At 38.1% G+C, this 19,222-nt stretch overlaps 2 protein-coding genes across 3 annotated transcripts in view; both read right to left on the bottom strand.

Moving 5' to 3' along the window:
• Nucleotides 1-2,861, bottom strand: part of carhsp1 (calcium regulated heat stable protein 1) — a gene marked incomplete at its 3' end in the record, with an annotated part of 35,341 nt that extends 32,480 nt beyond the window's left edge. Inside the window, exon 1 of the mRNA XM_079252670.1 lies at nt 2,794-2,861. The remainder of the gene's footprint in view (nt 1-2,793) is intronic.
• Nucleotides 2,862-4,456: 1,595 nt separating this feature from the next.
• Nucleotides 4,457-19,194, bottom strand: naa60 (N-alpha-acetyltransferase 60, NatF catalytic subunit). 2 transcript variants are annotated; one of them, XM_079252734.1, is made up of 7 exons: nt 19,137-19,194; nt 11,419-11,534; nt 11,152-11,281; nt 9,376-9,472; nt 7,020-7,254; nt 6,751-6,916; nt 4,457-5,936 (listed from the first exon to the last, which is right to left on the bottom strand). In XM_079252734.1, the coding sequence occupies exons 2-6, from the start codon at nt 11,526-11,528 to the stop codon at nt 6,760-6,762; spliced, it is 729 nt and encodes a 242-aa protein (XP_079108860.1). In that variant the 5' UTR covers nt 11,529-11,534; nt 19,137-19,194; the 3' UTR covers nt 4,457-5,936; nt 6,751-6,759. The 2 variants fall into 2 exon arrangements, with proteins under 2 accessions (XP_079108860.1, XP_079108859.1); XM_079252733.1 differs by lacking the exon at nt 19,137-19,194 and adding an exon at nt 15,882-16,063.
• Between the last annotated feature and the right edge of the window lie 28 nt (nt 19,195-19,222).

Here is a 19,222-nt window from a genome sequence, read left to right as displayed (position 1 = left end):
TAAAAAAAAATCAGGATCTTATTTGGCTTCACAATTTTAAAAATCGATTTTTTCTTTGGTTAAAAATTAAAAAAAAAAAAAAAAAAATCTTTTAAAAAAAAATTATTTTCACTGATCTTTTTACTTGTCTTCTTGGGCATTATAGCAGCAGAATGATGGTCCGGCTACTGTGGTGTTTTTCCAACGGAAATCAAGAAAAATGACGAGCAAAAAAAAAAGTTTTATACATTTTTTTTTTTTTTGATCTACAAAAATTAGCAACCTCGAAGAATTGTGAAAACGAATTAAATGAAATTGGCACCCCAAAAAAAAATCGGAATTGAATCGGGACAAAAGCACATCGTCACAGCCCTAATGTCCATCCATCCTTTTTCTTAACCGCTTTGTCCAATTAAGGGTTGTGGGAAGCTGGAGCCTATCCCAGCAGTCATTGGGCGAGAGGCAGGGTACACCCTGGACAGGTCACCAGTCCATCACAGAGAGACAAACAACCATTCACACCGACTCGTAGGGATAGTTTAAAGTAACCGTCTAACCTAACATGCATGTCTTTGGACGGTGGGAGGAAGCTGGAGAGAACCCACACAAACACAGGGAGAACATTCAAACTCCACTGGTTCATAAGCAGATTATACAACTCGGAACAGTGCATTAGACGGTTATAATGTACGACGCGGAGTTGAGAACATCACAACGCACAGCGTTGTTTAATCTTTACTTCTATTAATCTATTCAGTTGACATCAATATTTGCACTTTGTCAAGACAAAGCTTCATGTTATTTGTTTGTTTTCTAAAATTTATGGAATCCTACAGACATAGTTTAAAAGCCACGGTTTAATGTTAACTATGTTCATGTTGTTAAAGATAAAAGGATAATTGTGTTAAATAATCGAGATCTCAGTTTCAGTCAAAATAATTACAATGATCATTTGGTATCCGGCGTAAAACGCCCTGTAACGCGCCGTGCGCGCAAGTTGCAATACTGACCAGTCAGCTTGAGGCTGTCATGCAAACAACTGCATTATCACGAGATATGAGGTAAAACACTGGATAGCTTTGAGCAGATCTTTTGCAACCACCGGCGTCTTTTATCATTTTTCCAGCCGCAGATTGGCCCTTTCACTTCAGAGACCTAGTGCTGTGTACTGCCCCCTAGCTGTGACTACATAACGTATTAACGTTTTGGCCGTATCATGCTTGCATTATTTGCAGCAAGTGTATAAAGAGACATGGTGTCAGGTGTTACAGTTAGTGTACATAGCAGGTATATCCCGATGCCTCAGTGTCATAATGTCCAGACTTTGGACTCTTTTTAGTAAGTGTGTAAACTCTTACTTTTATAGCACCTGGCAGGATTATAAAGAAATAAAATCTTTTTCTAAGAAATACATTTTTTGCTCTTCTATATATATATATATATATATATATATATATATATGCATATATATACACACACATATACATATGGTTTTGTCCGGAACTTTATTTTATTCAGTTATTAATTAAACTACATCCCATTCATTCATTTTCCCAGCCGCTTAATGCAATTCAGGGTTGTGGGGAAGCTGGAGCCTATATCAGCAGTCTTTGGGCGAAAGGCTAAACTACATCCCAATAAAATGTAAATATTGGTCTTGTGACATCTAAAGACTACAGCTTATGACAGTCATCCTCAGACCTCCATGCATTCAGTGACAGAAGACACCAGAACAAGCTGACACATACTATAAAAAGTTTTTAAAAAATAAAAAAAATTTAAAAAAAGGGGTTTGTATAGCCAAATGCACCATGAGGTATAATTACCATAGACCAATCAATCCTGTTTTGTTTTAATATGAATAAATTTTTTAAATTAAAAAAAAATATATATGGTTTTGTCCTGAACTTTATTTTATTCAGTTATTAATTAAACTACATCCCAATAAAATGCAAATATTGGTCTTGTGACATCTAAATACCACAGCTTATGATAGATTACATAAAGTTTGATCACATTGGAGAGTTTTCTGGCACAAAAATGTCTTGAAACAACACCACAACCTGTACATTTGAGTTTGTTGAAGTCAACACAAATTAAAAATGTTTATCAAAGTATCCTATGAATGAACCGTGTGGGTCATCCTCAGACCTCCATGCTTCCAGTGACAGAAGACCTGAACAAGGTGACACATGCAAGTACAGGCTCAATCTCTGCAAATGTCTCAGACATGTTTATCTGTTTTATTCTGAGGAAGTGAAGGGGGGGGGGGGGGGGGGGGGGGGGGGGGGGGGGGGGGCATCACCCATTCACCATCCCACACTGCCAGACACACAGTCACCACATGCACGTCACAAAGACCGATGTCTTCCTCATTTCAGTCAGCACCAGGCCTGATGCACCACATTCATGTTTGTCCTATTTACCGAGATACTTGCAAATAGCAGCAACTTCCTGCAGCTCCTCCAGCACACTTTAAAATCATAGCCTGGATGAAAGGGGGCTGATCAATGAGTATTTTCACATGCATAAACGCACGCGCACATTCACGCCCCCCCTGCAACCCTGGCCTGGTATGTGGCCCCCACCCCCACCTTGAAAAGGAAACGCGCCAGGAAAGCACAATCTATGATGGAAACAAAGAGGAAAAGTATGTGTGGAAGTAACACACCTCTGATAAGTTAAACCAGTCACAACATCCACACCTCCCCAGTTTCTACTCTACAACCACTAAGTATTTGCATGAGAAACTAAGTTAGGTTAAAACTTGGCGGCTAGTCGGGTCAGTCTTTCATGTTTGACCGTATCACTTACCTTGTTTCCTTCAACTTTCACGTCTGAAACTTCTTTTTTTTCCCCTTTCTTTTCTTTTAGAGAAATCTATTAAAAACGCTTCCAAACAGAAACAATAAAGCCAGTCCGTTATAATGGAGAGAGCTGTGCTTTTCCTCTGCTGCTCTGAACGATGAGGGTCATTCTCCAGGAGCCGAGGACCGTAAATACTTGCTCTTTCACGCGCTCCCTCGTTTTTCTGGATGGGCGTGTCTGCTGCGTGGTGACGTCACCAGTTACCGTAATAGACGTAAAAAGTAAAAAATAACAAAAATAAAAATTATTTTACCGTAAACACAACCTGCAGGTTTGTCTGTTTGTGACTGTGATTTGTATTGAAGATAAATTATTAACAAGGGGTGGGAAAATTGAAAAAAAAAAAATCGAAAATCGGAATTTTTTTGCTTCATAATTTTTTTTCAAATAAATAAAAATAATCCATTATAAAATTTTTGTCTTTGTCTTGTTTTGTTTTGTTTTTATTCATCTTTTTACTTTTCTTCTTGAGCATTAAAGCAGCAGAATGATGGTTTGGCGACTGTGTTTTTTTCCGAATTGAAATCAAGAAAAAGGATGAGCAAAAAAAAAAAAAAAGTTTTATACATTTATTTAGTTTTTAATCTACAAAAATTAGCAATATAGAAGAATTGTGAGAATTGCACTTTAAATCGAACCCCCACCCAAAAAATCAGAATCGAATCGAGACAAAAGCATATTGTCACAGCTCTGTTATTAACCCAATCCAATTAATAAAATAAAATAAAATACTAGTCACTCAATATGGATAGCTCTGAGCTGTCTTTGGACGAATTGGGAGGAAAACAGATTATTTTGAAATATTCTAGTTGTTGATTTGATTAGACTGCACTATTGAATTAATGTTTTAAATTATTTTGATTAATTTTAATTTTGTTTTAATTTTTTAATTAATTGAGATCTTTCCTGCCAGCAGCAATCAGCCTCTAGAACAAGACCTCCTCAAATTAATTATCTACTACAATATTGAATTTATCTTTGGGGATTAATAAAGTATTTTTCATTTTGAATTCTGCAATAGACGACAAAGATCTACGAAGTCAGAATTGTAGATGAATGAAATGGATGTTCTGGTTCTGTTGAAGGGTTCTTGTTTCGTCCCCACCGTCTCCTCATGCAGCTGAGGATGAAGGATTAAACTGGAAAAAAAGATTTAATGCAATAAATTGGTTTGCTTAGCTAAGTAATTCTTTATTAACTGTCTTTTATTAACAAAAACATTTCACACTGGACTTTTGTGAATTTAATTGGACCACCATGAACTGTACTGACTTGGGCTGCAAAGTGCCTTGAGATGCCGGTTATTAACTGATGATGTATAAATAAAGCTCAATTCAAGATAATTCTGAAGAATATAATGGTGAATGAGGCCGACGTGTTTGTGAAAAGGACAACTAAGACTAACGCTGTGCCATCATACCAGTGATGTTTCTGCAATTGAATTAAATGAGACATTTTCTTTACTTCTTCAGGTCAGAAAAGCTGCCATCACATTTTTTTAAAAGTTCGATACACTCTCAGGGATTTTATTTTAAACATCATTTTAATCTGTGTCTCTCAAGTCCCAATTCAGAGCCACACTGAGTCACAACATACTGAAACATCGGGAATGAAAACAGGAAAGTACAAGGTAGAACAAATACAGAGAAAACTTCAGAATGAAAGAAAAAAAGAGGTAAAAACAGTCCAGAAGCAGGCGTAAACACACCAAGTCAGTCTTTACAATCACTCAAATCAAACAGATTTATTGCATAAACAAAGTCTGAAAACTCAACTTCAATATCACCTTCCCAGTGCATCTCAGGAGGGAAATGTTCACCTTTTTCCAACGATAAATGCACATTTCCCCCCCCCCTTACACATTGATCTCACACCTCTGCTCAGATCTGAGAATGTAAAACCAAACTAACAGCAACAAAACCCCAATAAAACCAAGAATGCTGCTCTGACGAAGTGCCGTTTGGCACTGAAGAGGTGCTCGATTCAGACCGCGTGGTAATAAATATGGACACACATACATACAAGGATCACGCTTGTGTTTGGGATCAGTCCTTTAACATCTCATCTCTTCTATGAGGCTTCATAAAAACCTAATCTGGGTTGGATTTTAAAATCTGAAGGAAGAAAATAGAAAGGCCTCTACATTAGCAGCAACGTTACGTCTATATGGTGAAAAATAACACAGATGTGACCAGTCACTTTTTAAAATATCTAAAATAAGGACTCTCTTTTTACTCTCGTACGTAACACACAAAGAAAACGTGTGGAAACGAAGCAGATGAGGTGTTTTTGTTTGGAGTTTGACCATATTTTGTCCTAAATTTACATGCTTATAGGATATGATTGGATATATTCACCCAAAAAAACTGCTGATTTTATGGGTTTTTACAAAATAATGATCCATCTGCATTGTTTCTTCATGTTTCCTGTGTATAATTCAGTTTATTCTAATCTACCTAACCTATAAACTTATACCAGGTCAATTATATTTGACTTGAACTTGTGTTTATCTTACAAACTGGAGCCGACTGTGGGTTTAGTCCATAATTTAAAAAGAAAAAGGGACAAAAACAATCGGGTTGTCTTCCGAACAGGCCAACTAACAGCATAGAATAGACATACATATTGAGATAAATTCACATATTAGCTTAGTATATATAATATACATATAGTATACATCGTCTGTGACAGCGGTGGTTGGTGGGATGGAGGAGAGGAAAGGCAGGGTTGACAACTTAAGTCTCTGCGTGGTTTTTTCTGATGTGTGTGTCACCCGTTCACATAAAAACCACCATCTGTGCTTGCCTTTGCGTGTGTGGGTCATCCTGTCTGTGGGACGACGAGGCCGACGTGGGACTGAGGGGGTGTCAAACACGTGGAAATAAAAGGCGTGAAGGAGCATAATGATGACGCTGCAGAGCAACAACCCTGTTTATCTTCATCTAGAGCTGTAAATCCTGTGCTGTTGGCGCCGAACGTGGAGCAAACGGAGGGGGGGGTCTGGGAAGGGACGCCAGAGGACATTGCGAATGTTATGAGTGGACGTCTTGGTCTGATCAGGGTGGAGGGGAAGACACTGATCCGAGCGGCTGAAAAAAAAAAGAAAAAAAAAAAAGACAGAAAGTGAGTGAAAATGGAGACATTTGGACGAGGGCTGGGCGATATATCGAATATACTGGAGATATCGTGGCTAGTCCCCTGTGGGATATTGAAAATGTCTATATTCGTCATATTAGAGTATCCTGTTGTCACGCTGTGGGCGGGGTTTTCTCCCTCCTCCTTGAATCTCTGCACCGCTTTGCACAGAGAGTTAAAGCAAGCGCACCTCGTTACGTACATAACGTGAGCTATGTGCTACGTCATGAGAGGCAGCGTGGAGCAGCTTTTCTAGCAGAGAACTCCGGTAGCAGCGCGAGTTACAAAAAAATGGAGGAAGAAGAATTTGTTCCGAAGAAAAGTAGTACAGGATCCTTCATCTGGCGGTGGTTTGGATACCAGAGAGAGGATGTTGACCAAACAACTGTCGTATGCAAAGTATGTCGCAAAAGTGTCGCCACTAAAGGTCGTAGTACCACAAATGTAAATGACATGCTTCTGCCACTGCTTTAACTGTTCAATAAATACGGTTTTAATTTGCTTCGTTACAATTTCATCCTTTTGGCATGACTGTTTAAAATCAGCATATCTTAATGCAGTATGAACAATTATGTTTTAATGTAGACACAAAATCATCTTACTGATGTGATTGTCTGCACCAAAGCATTCATTCATTAAGGTAAATATCGAGATATATATCGTATATCGTGACATGCCATAAAAATATTGGGATATAACTAAAAGGTCATATCGCCCAGCCCTAATTTGGACGGTTGGGAAGGAGGCGCCGCTCCGGTTGGGACCTACTTGGCCGTGTCACATGGTTCTGCTGTACTGTATGCCGGTCTTGGAGGCGATGTTGGACCAGGGCAGCAGAGAGCGCAGCAGGGACTGGGCCTGGCGGTACAGCCTCTGGGGGATGGAGCAGGGGCTCAGGCTGGCCAGAGCGGAGCCGATGTGCTGGATGTAGTCAGTGCAGCAGAAGGTTAAAGAAAACACGAAAACGCTCCATTTGCACCTGATTCATTCACCTGACATGACAGGAAACACACTGCTGAGACGGGCAGAAAGGATATAATATAGTCCAGGGGGGGTGACCCCCGTTAATGTACAGCACGTATGTGAAGCCATCTTTGAGGACGCCGCGTATGGAGTAGTAGTAGGGCAGGTAGTGGTGCTGCCGGAAGTCCCTGTTCTCGTAGAAGTGGATGGCAGTGGTGTTGGTGGTGAGGACGTGCAGGTAGATGGCCTTGCAGTGGTCCTGGGCGGTCGTGGAGATGTGCTCCTTCAGACTGTCCAGCAGTAGGGAGCCTGACAGGTTGGAAGGACGGAGACAGAGTCAGACGGAGGACAGAGGACACACTCCTTTTTATGTTAGCAATGTTTTCTTTTACATTTTGTCTGGAAATAAAAAGGCAGAACCTTGAATCTCAGTGACTGAACTGTCATAATATATCATGATGGAACTTGTTATTTGTTACTCGGACATAACAAGGATGGAGAATGACGCCACACAGCTCTAATCAGCTCCACCTACAAGCAGAAGCATTTCAGCATGAAAGCATTCACACTATTTTCTGTGCACTTTTAATCCGGCCCTGGTAATAAATCTGCATGATGCAGCCTCTCATGCAGAGGTTAGGGTTAGTTAGGGCTAGTCTCTCTCTAAATGCACAACATTCTGCCGGTCACTAGATGTCACCCCTGACCTTTACTACCAGTTAGAGCAGAGGTGTCATCTCCAGTCCTGGAGGGACGGTTACGGCAGGTGTCTCCATGCTTCAACACACCTGACCAAAATTAATAAAAGAAAAAAAGGGTTGACAAGAAGCTGCTGGATCCATTTGATTTGAATCAGGTGTGTTGGAGCAGGGAAACAACAAACACCTGAAAGAATTAAATAAATAAAAAAAGAAAGTTTCCAACAGCAGAGTAAAAACTGGAGGAAAGCAGGATAAGAAGCGACAAAACTGAGTTTATAAAGCAGGAAATGTTGATTAATAATGTTTAGTGCAAAACTGGATGTTTTCTTTGAGTTGATCAGATTCTGCAAACATCACTCTGTTATGTTGCTATAAAGTTATTTCCTCTAAACTTATGCAGTAAAGAATAGTTTGATTTGGGAATGTAGAGACATTTTTATCATACAGTTCAGAAAAAAGCTGTTCAGATCAGCAGTATTTGCCGCTACAGAAGATAAAACCTGAGAAACTGAACATATTGTTTGGTCTGGAGCCATAAAGTTCCCGTCTCGTCCCTCGGACACCACGCCGCCTCCCAGATAAAAGGCTGAAACAACATCAGCGCTTAACGAGAGCGTACATGCAAAGCACAGCTGTTCTGGAGTCAGATATACAAAGGACACAGAGACAAACACAAGCCGCTTCTTCTGTTTAGACGTTCGCACATGCAAATGAGCCGTTAAGCCCCGCCCACACCGGGTTTCCACCGCTTCCGCTGGTATTTTACATAAAACAGTCAGACCTCGACGCTGCTCTGCAGGTTGAAATCAGAAAACAGCAGCTGCAGTCTTAAAGGCTCATTCTGCTCATGATTCCTCCCGTCACACATAAAAACATCCGTTCTGGACGTATTTAGTCCGACATGAGGAGACAAAAGAAGATAAGGAAGCGACACCTTCATCTTCTCCCTCATATTTATGTCCCTTTACTTTTGCTCCATTTGTCTTCTTTTATTATGTCCTTCATGTTGTCATGCAGCGGTACCTGCTTTCTGCCACAAGACAACGTTTACTCTACTTTACTCGTGTCTTTGCTTCATATTTCATCATTTATGTCCTTTTTTACTTTAAAGCAAAATGAGAACAGAGATAAACAGTTCCTTATAATGAGACATAAGTACAGTTGTGCTCATATTTATTCATACTTTTCATTAAAGAAGGAAAAAACCTGTAAAATAAGATGAAATTGACTAAAGTAATAATAAATAAAAGTTTCATGAAAATCATGACATTATTTTCTAATTCTGGTTCAATAGAAATATTTTTTTAAAAAGCAAATAAATAAGATCATTTATTACATATTCCATCAGTCATAAAGTAATATTTAGTTGAACAATCCTTTAATGTTTCTGCTCCAGTCAGGTGTTTTCTGTTCCTCTCAGTCAGACTTCTGCACCTGTTGGCAGGTATTTTGTCCCACTGTTCAACAGAAAAGTCTCTAATTTGTCCAGGACACATTTGTTTGTTTGTTTTATTTTTCTTTCTTCAACTCAATTAAATAAAAAAACAGAGTCTTATATTACTAAATTATATTTTTGCAAATGTTTAGTCATTGTTCCTTTTTTAAGTCTCCAGTTATTTGAGTGACTGTCGTAAATTCAGCCTTTTCTTTAAGGAAAGGGGATGAATACATATGAGCAGAGCTGTAGCTTCGTCATTAGTCAGAGCGAGCGGTGAGAGCGGAGAGGTACCGATGCCATGCTTCCTGAACTCCTTGACGACTCCCAGGCTGAGGATGTAGGCTACCTGTGTGTCCACAGGAAAACTGGAGGCCAGGATGTCTCCATCCTATCAGAGAAAAAGAAAACTGCATGAATAATAAATACTTTACAGCGTTTAGTATGTAGTGAATGTTCTCTGCATCCTCCAGAGGAAAAGCTGCAGCGGATGTTAAATATTAGTCCAAAAGAAAACCTTTGATTCCAGTTTTTCTGCTTTGAGTCTCATTCAACAGCTGGAAACGTTACCTCTAAAATCTGCCGAACATTTGACCACCTGAAGGTAAAAATGTATTTTAAAAGGTCCATTTCTGCTCCCTTGTTCCCAAGGTAACGGGAATTTCCCATCATCAGCTGTGCATCATGGATCATCTCGGACATGTTGGCATCTTCTAACTTCTGGTAGCATTTAGTGCAGCTGCCCGCCTACTGAGATTATCGCTGGTGGTTATAGTGGTGACAATTTAGACCAGAAATGTTTGTAATGGCTGTCGGGTTCCTCCAGCACCTCCCATAGAGGAAAAAGACCTGGAATAACTTCACCGTTTTCCCACTTGGAGGAAGAGAGACGGTCACCAAACATCAACAACAACAATAACAACAGCTGTAAAACCTGAATTATGCTTTCTGGGAGTCATCTAAAGTTTAGGACTGGAACCAACAAGGGAGTGTTTGTTGTAAATAAAACACTTTCATCATTGTGATTTTATTTATTTATTTAAGTTTGCTCTTTAAAAGAAACAATAGAAAATTTTAAAAAAGTAAGCGGAAAGGTTAAAATGATGAATATGCGTTAAATAATATAAATAACAGTACTAGGGAGGTTGGAAACCCTATAAGGGCTTATCTAGAACCTCACCATCATCTAAATATAAGAATAAATTATGTGTGTGACTATAAATAAAGATGAGATGAGATGAGTTAAAGGTTTTCAGCCCTCATATTTATCTGATCTTTAGATGATGAGTCCTGGCCGACCCCGAGGTCTGCAGGTACCAGCCTTTCAAACACATCAGATATAAGAACTGGAACACACTCCTTGTTCCGGTCTCATGACCCTGGCCTTTGGAGGAGCCAGAGGACCTCAGAGACTGGAGATGTTTATATCTATTTTAATGTAAATTGTTTTATTATGTAAAGCACTTTGTATTGTTTTTAAGCACGAAAAGTGCTAAACAAATAAGGTTTGATTTGATTCGATAAGAAGTTGGTTGGTGTGTCCCTGTAAATCCCTTTTCCTGTGTGTGTGTGTGTGTTTTCTGCAGCAGCGGCGCTGTGTGTCCCTACTCCCTATGAATGAATGGATTAATTATTGTTTACATGGCGTTAGATGCCAACATGGCGTGCATGACCCATGATGCTCAGCCGCTCCCATCCCCCTTTACCAGCTCCAGCTGAGCTGGCGTCGCCGCAACGTACCGGACGTCTCCTTGCTGACATCGGTGGATGTGCGGACAAAGATGAAGCGCCCTTCTCCAGTTTTACATGAACATGGAATCTGCAGCTTCGCCTTTAAAATAAATGAGGTTTTATTTTTTCTGCTCGTTCCAGCTGAACCCTTCCTACGTCCTTCTCTCTCCTGTATTACAAGCTAACGACGATCCTTCCATTGGAGGTCTCTGGTTTGTCTAAAACAGACTGCACGATGTCAGCCATCTGCTGAGGACGTTTCCTCCCAGCAGCTCCAGTAAGGACAGGCTGCTAGGTTTGGTTTCATCCCTGTGACCGACAGCAGAAGCGACACCGTACCTCTTTGTGTACTTTGGTCCGGCCTTTGATCTCGGCCACAATCATTCCCACGATGCCCCCTCTGAAGGTGGCAGCCAGGGAGAAGAACTTCTTGTTGGAGGTGATATCATGATACCATGAATCTGGGTACCTGGAGACAAACATCAGACAGGATTACAGCACACACACACACACACACACACACACACACACTTCTACATGCACGTTGATGTAAAACACCAAGCGTAAACAAATAAGTAAATGACATAAGAACAACTTAAATCTTACTCGATTGGGAACCAATCAGCACAGAGCTGCTTGACGTTGTCTATGTCATCATGGCAGAGGAAGCGGAGCTGGACTTCACTGAGAGCTGTGGGAGGCACCACGTCACTCATTCACACCTGCAGGGACCCAAACAGGACCATCCGTCAGAAACTAAGCAAAACAATAACCGCTTCCTGATCTGGTTTTATCAGGATGGAGGCGACGAATCAGACGGAGGATGATCCCAGAACTAAACTCCACATGTGCAGGATGAGAGGTGATTTAATGATGAGTGTGTGTGTGTGTGTGTGTGTGTGTGTGTGTGTGTGTGTGTGTGTGTGAAAGGGGAGGTGTGACACACACTGTGAGGCACTTATACTGATCCTCATCATAAGAAATTCCCTTAAAGTTCAAAGTGCAAAAAAACACAATAAAATCACAATAAAACAGACGGTGCAGAGAATTAAATATTAAGAATAAGATGCAACTTCTGTGCTACAAGGCTGCTTTAATGCCTCCTTAAAAATAAAACAAAATAAGATTATTTTCTATTAATTAATTAATTAAATGCCTTAAATAAAAAAAAAAACCAAACAATAAAAATCCTGACATTTAGGTCTGAACTTTCCACATCAACCAGAAGGTAAAAATGATGAAATCACCTGATAATTTACATTTCTTAAATATTTGCACAAATTTAAATATGCAAATGAGCCTGCAGGGCCTCAGAAGCTGCTGCTGACTGACTGCAGGAAACACAATCCTGTAAAAAGGAAATTATTATAAAACTCCTTAAAGGTCGGCGCGTGGGAAGACGGAGGTGACTCTCAGTCAGACTCCAAAACCTGAAGCAAGCAGAAACAAATGAGGAAATGTAACGGGGAGACGTGGAAAGACAAGAAATCTCTATAAATCTCTGCTGAAACAGCGTCGATGTGAGCAGAGGACCAGAGGAGACGCTGCTCTGGTCTCTACAGTAAACGTGCATCATTTGTCAGGATGATGATGTGAGGAAGAGCAAACGGTTCGTAATCAGTCCAAGTATCAAGTCGACTGGAAATGTACAAAATCCCACACAACAGAGCTGATTGATCAGCTGCTATATTAGAGATTTACGACCAGAATTATTCAGAAATTAGTGTTTTAATTAATGAAACGATGCCACGAACGTTTCAAGCTGACATGGAGGTGCTACACAGCGCCAACAGTGGTGTCAAACGGCCGTCCTTTAGGGCTGCTGCCCCGCGGATTTTGGATGTTTCTTTGCTTCAATGTGTTTCATTCAAACAAATGGATCCTTAACAGGCTGGAGTTGGAGCAGAGAAACATCTAAAACCTGCAGGACAGCAGCTCTCTTTACAAAACTTTTCTTCTGCTGCACAAACCAAAATATCCAACTATTACTGATCTTCTACTCGACTAGAGTGCACTGTACGGCGGTCACTGGAACATTTCTGTAGGACAGAAGATGTTTAACATGTTGCATAGCAACCTGACAGCTGAAAGACTCGACCAAGCATAACTCTCCACAGATCGAAGCCCAAGCAGCTGTTTGGGAACGTGACAAATATATGAGAGCAGCACTGTCCGCTTCAGAGCTTCTGATCACATGAAAGCCGACTCTGCTGACTCCAACACGTCCGTCTCGTCACTGTGGGACCAAAACGCCGGGATCTAACAGCTGAAGTCATAAGTCATGTCTCACTTTTGCTGTTTTATGGTGAAAAGTTTTATTCCATCTCTAAAATCATACAAAAATATTAGAAAACAACAAGAATACGTGGAAAGTGTTAAATATAATAATTAAAAATAGGAATGGTCGATCTAATTTTCCTACTTACTTTGTGAACACAAATAATGAGACAGTAAAAGATTTGGCCTCGATTGTTGATGAATTCAACAAATATTTTGTAAATACTGGATCTGATCTGGTGAGAGAGACACAACAATCTAAAAATATAAATAACATCAATAGAATACATATAGAAATTATGGACACAATGTTTTTAGAAGAAACTGATGAGCAAAAGACCTTGAATGTAGTTAAAGGTTTTAAAAGCAAACAGTCTAAAGACTGTTACGATACTGACACGGCATATTGATGTGTCTCCTACGACTCCCCCTTTGTTTGAGAGGAATCGTAAAGGTCCTGCTGGTTTCCACGGAGATGAAGGTCCTGCTAGTTTCCATGGAGATGAAGGTCCTGCTAGTTTCCATGGAGATAAGGAGGTTTTCATGAAGTGTTCACTCCTGGGATCATATACTAGCTTGTACTTCATTTCTTTATGGATGTTTCTAAAGTGACTTTGGGAGTTACATCTGGAAAACTGCTCAGTTGCACAGCTCCTCATCAGACGTTACTTCACTCATTCCTGGATGAACTGAGCTGCTATTCTCTGGTTTTCACTTGAAGGGGTTTTCTTTTCAGATGGGACCGTTTCTACTTTGGGTTGTATTTCAGCTGAACTTGTTCAGACCCTACGTGTTGATTCTGACTCTTCTGTGGGAACCTCACACAACTCAGCTTTCTGTCACACAACTCAGCTTTCTGTTGGGGCCAAAATAATATAAAGGGCCCTTGAAGATAAACTTAATTTATTTTGGGTTTGTCGTTTTGAACGTGAAACAGGAAACTTGGCATCGTAAGAAAGAGATTAAAATAGTTTTGTGTCATAGAATAACTGAATGAATATTCCCAAAACATGATGAATCTGTAACTGTAGCTGTTTGTAATAAAACATGTACATTTTAATACAGATTTTTTTTAAAGATGGCAAAAAAGTGCTTTACAAAATGTAAGTAAATCATTTATTGTAGCAACTGATTCCAAAGGAAGCAGCACTTTGATGGTCCAGTTTAGAGCTGGCGGTGGGAACAGAAAGCAGCAACAAAGCTGGGAGGGGAGGGCAACTTCCCCTTCCCTTCTGAATGACACAGATCTATAGATATGAGCAAAGTGATGGCTAAATGTTTTTATTAAGAAAAATAATATCAACAGAATGCAAAGAGACAAGGAAGCCCATCACATCTAAGCAGATAAAATAAAACAGAGTCAAAATGAGTAATAATAACAACCCTTAGTGCCTGTTAGTAGACTGAGTTTCCTTAGAACTGTGTTGATAGCATGACGAGGCATTTATTTACATTACACCACTATAATCCAACATAGAGTTACAGGCTGTGACAACTAACCTGTTATTTACCCTAAAATACAGGCTCTGTTTGATTCTCAAACATTACGTTATATTTGGAGACAAGCTCGGTCAGAGTTTTACTTTAGTTTATAGTTTTACTAGTTTTTAAAGCTTTCTATGTACCATCTGTAATACCTTTAACCCTTTGATGCATCGTGTCCAAGACAGTAGACATTTATGTAAAGGCTGTTTATAATATATTCATAAGTGAGGATAGTATATTTGGAATTTTGGGTTATTATTATTGTTATATTAAATTATCATATAAATAATTAAATCAATTTAACATTGAATATGTAAAATGAATATGAATATCAAATAATACTGATGATTGAATTTCTCTTTGGAGATTAATTAAGTATTTTTAATTTCATAATATAAAATGTCATAAATACACAAACATACTTATTAAATTCACCTCAGTGATAAACAAGATTAGAAAATGATAACAGTTTATTTATATAGAATATATATTTTGTATAAATAAGACAATATCTTATATATATATATATATATATAGATATATGTGTATATATATATATATATATATGTGTGTGTGTGTATATATATATATATATATTCTAATTATTATTATTATTATTAAGTATTTATGTAGAATATATGTATTGTATAAATAAGACAATATATTATTTTATGAATATTTCTGTAGAATTGTTTAAATAAATGTACCAAATAAAAAGTCAAAAGATGTTAAAGAGATAGAAAAGCAGTTCTGCACATGTCTGTAGAGGTGGAAAAAGTGGCATTGACTTTTTTTTTTTAAATAATTCATGCATCAGATTATTAATGTTTTAAGTCAAATACCTTTAATTGCCTTGTTCATGAAATGTGATCTACAAATAATCTGCCTTGAAAAAAGTGAAAATAACCAGAAACTGAATCAAATCATGAAATAATAACAATGACATGTATAAATACAGAACATATAACAAAGCAGCCAAACAGACATTTGGTGATTTCTACATATTGCTGGTTAATTGTGATAAATTTAAAACAAATCTTTGCTTATATGTTTGTCTTTGGATGCTCCTCTAACGCTGCGGATGTTATCAGAAATGTCAATAAGACACCTGTTTTTCCTCCTTTTTTCCTTTGTAATCTCTTTCTATCAACACTCCAGCTTGTAGTGGCATCGCAGCCTGAAGGCAACAGATAAAATGTCATAAAAAGTTTAATTTCGTGCCTAGTTTTAAGTCTGAATCGCTGTTTGGGTGTTAGCATGCAGGCTAGCCTAAGCTAACTAGGCTAACGGGTGCTAAGCTAACGTACCTTGTTTCAACAATCAGTCCGGAGGAAAGCTGAACAGAATTAAACTCCCTGGGTTTCAGTTGATGCTGTCGCTACTCCGGACACAGCATGATGACCCACTGCTTTGTTCCCGATTCTCAGCGCCGTTTCATTTCTGTCCCGGGACAAAGCAGCCTGCTAAGCTACGAGCTGCTGCGCTAACAGCTGGATGTTTTCTTCCGGTTTGGAGCCGCTACACGTGTGACGTCACGAGGAGGATTTCTTCTTCTACTGTGTTTCTAGATGTTGAAATATCCCGTTCAAGATGTTAACTGGGAGAAAGTTTGGCTTCTTCCTGATAAATACTGCATTTCCAACAAAACTAGAGAAATTTATTTTAGGATCCTTCATAATATTTACCCAGTTAATGCTGTGATCTCAAAATATTTGAATATAACCAATAAATGCTCCAATAAACTGTGACATTTATTTTTTTGATGATGAGAAAAAACGTTTTTTAACTGTTCTCAAAAGTCACCTATTTGATCATCTGAACCTTGTGTACTCCTTTAAACTAATCCTCCTTTAAACTAATCCTCTTGAACATGTAGTTAATATTTCATATTACAAGCCTAATTTTTTTATTCATAAACAAAGATTCTTCAAACAACTGCTGTTTCCCTTATTCCAAAGAAATTAACTCACTTTTTAAATCTCTGAAACTCCTTAAAAAATATGAAGAATATGAGGCTTATAAATTTTTATGAAAACATTTTTAATTGTGTAGATCCCTCTTCTTCATAACTTACGTTTTATATTTCATTGTCACATAAAATTGTACTCTCTCATGTTTTTGTTTTTATTACAAGCCAATTTCTAATTAATTTGTATGTAACCTTGTTTGTCTTATCTGTACTGACTTATTGTACCTATTTTGATCAATACTGCATATTTAATTTGTTTTTGTTTGTTGTTTCAATAATGTTTTGTAAAGTTCAGTAAATTTTGTTAAAAAAAACTATATATATATATATATATATATATATATATATGTATATATATATATATATATATATATATATATATATATATACATATATATATATACATATATATATATACATGTATATATATATATATATATATATATATATATATATATATATATATATATATATATATATATATATATATATATATATATAGTTTTGTTTTGTTTTGTTTTTTTATTAGATGTTTGTCCACAAACAATGGAGCTCTTTACTGTTACTACCTGGACTGATATGTGAAATATTTTTTTCCATCTAGTCTCACCTGAGCTGTAGTTCTTCATATTCTTAGTCTCCCAGTGAAAGATCAGCTTAAATATGAATATCTTGAAAAAACAATTTTAAAAAAAGTGGAAAAATATACTTACTGCAGGGAAAGATAATTCTCTGGAAATATTTTCTGCATGTTTTTATCTAGAACAGACAAAAAACTATTCACACCAGAGAAATGGTCCCTTAATTTTTGTGTGTGTGTTAGAAATGCAGAAATCTAAAGGTAAAGTTGGGCAAAGACATAATAACGAACACCAAGCACAGCTGCAAGTGGACATTTGAGGTCAGAATCCTTCCAGACATAAACATGTTTTCATCTACAAGTAGAGGCAGTGGCTTCAGTCGCATCGTCATTGTCTTTGACTCTGAGCCTCTGAAGGCGTTACAGATCTCAAACGGTGCTCGAGCACCAACCAAACAAAGCCAGTACTACGCTGCTCCTCCTCAGTGGCAGGTTTGGCTATCCGATCGATCCTTCTCTCCAGGAGGGACAAAAGACCCCTGAATAAACCTTACCAGGGAGCTTGAGGAGGTTGATCCCCCTAGTTGAAGCACAACCTCTAGTCTCACCACCACCGCAGTCTGGGGGTTCAGAGGTACCGAGTCTGATGTCCGTGAGATGCTGCAGAGTCAGGTCAACCAAGACAAGACAGAGGTTCCCAAGTCCAGTCTTCGAGATCTACTATCCTGTAACTTTTAGATGCAACACATCTGAATCAAATGGCTGAATTTCCTCATCTGTTTGTCATTCAGGTCTGCAGAAGCCTGTTAATCACAGATTCATTTGATGTTGTGGATCTCGTCCACCCCAAGAGCCCCGCCACCGGGAACTTTTCAACCATCTCCGTAACCTCAACCCCAATTTAGGAGAGCCCACCTCTTGGTCCACAGACCCTGCTTCCACGTAGGAACCCATGTTAATGGGATTGAGGAAGTCTTTAGGTATACAAATATCATCCATTCAATTTCAGAACCTCTTATTTCAATTAAGGATCGCAGGAATCTGTGTCGTTGTGTTTTATCTTTTTTTTTTTTTTAAATTTGTTGTGTTTTTTTAGAATTTTTTGTTTTGTTCATTAAATTTGTCGTGTTTTTTAATTTGTCATTGCGTATTTTTTAATTATCGTTGTCATTTTCAATTTGTTGCTGTTTCTTAATTTGTTGTTGCGTTTTTTTTTTTGTTTTGTAGTTTGTGTCTTTTGTTTTGTTGTTGTGGTTTGCATTTCAGGGCCACCGTAGCTTGCTGAAGTTCCTGAACTATTTTAGTTATATGTGACACGTAGGAGGTGTCCAGACCAGACCTATAACACATAGATGTGTAGTTATGGTGCTTCTACTGCGTATTTGAACAAAAAACACCAAGAAGTTCTGAGCCATGATTTTCCATAAAATCTCAGAATATAAATTTAATATAAAGTGTTTCTCCTGCTTATTTCAAATAAAAGTAGTAGTAAAAAGTAGTAAGTAGTTGTAGTAAGACAGAAGTAATTCTGTCAGACTTATCTGGAGGTTTAAAGGGGAGAAGTTCACATGCAGCGGAGTAAAATCATTTTTATTCAGTTGTTAGAGATGCTCAATATTACCTGATACTGCCAGCTGATATTGGAACCTATTTTACTTATTATTAAACGACGTAACTTTTACACAACAGGCACATATTATATATGAAACTCTTCAGCTACGTCTCCTCTAACTCAAAACGACAAAATACAAGAGATGTCATGTAGAGTTTTCCAGAAAAGTTTGGTTGTTTGGAACAACCAAAAAAAATATCAATATCGGTATCAGAAATTAAGAGTTGGACAAAACTGGTATTTTAGCTATTGGTAAAAAAGACAATACTGATAATCGTATTGATTTACAGGACCTGTAAGACCCGACCCATTAAAAAGTAGAAAGAAAAGTCCATCTTTTTGTACATGGATATCGGAACATTATTATAACAAAATGGTGAATATGTTGTGGGGATATCTACCATTTGTGTCGAAGTTATCCTGATCTTCTGCTTCCTTGTATCTATCAGGAGACAGAAGACTTTTCACCAGAAAGTAATACAAAATA

The sequence above is a fragment of the Telmatherina bonti genome (genome assembly GCF_933228915.1).
Source record: "Telmatherina bonti genome assembly, chromosome: 14".
Lineage (NCBI taxonomy): Eukaryota > Metazoa > Chordata > Actinopteri > Atheriniformes > Telmatherinidae > Telmatherina > Telmatherina bonti.
The sequence above is the reverse complement of the archived record's forward strand: the minus strand, read 5'-3'. Positions and strand labels throughout refer to the sequence as shown.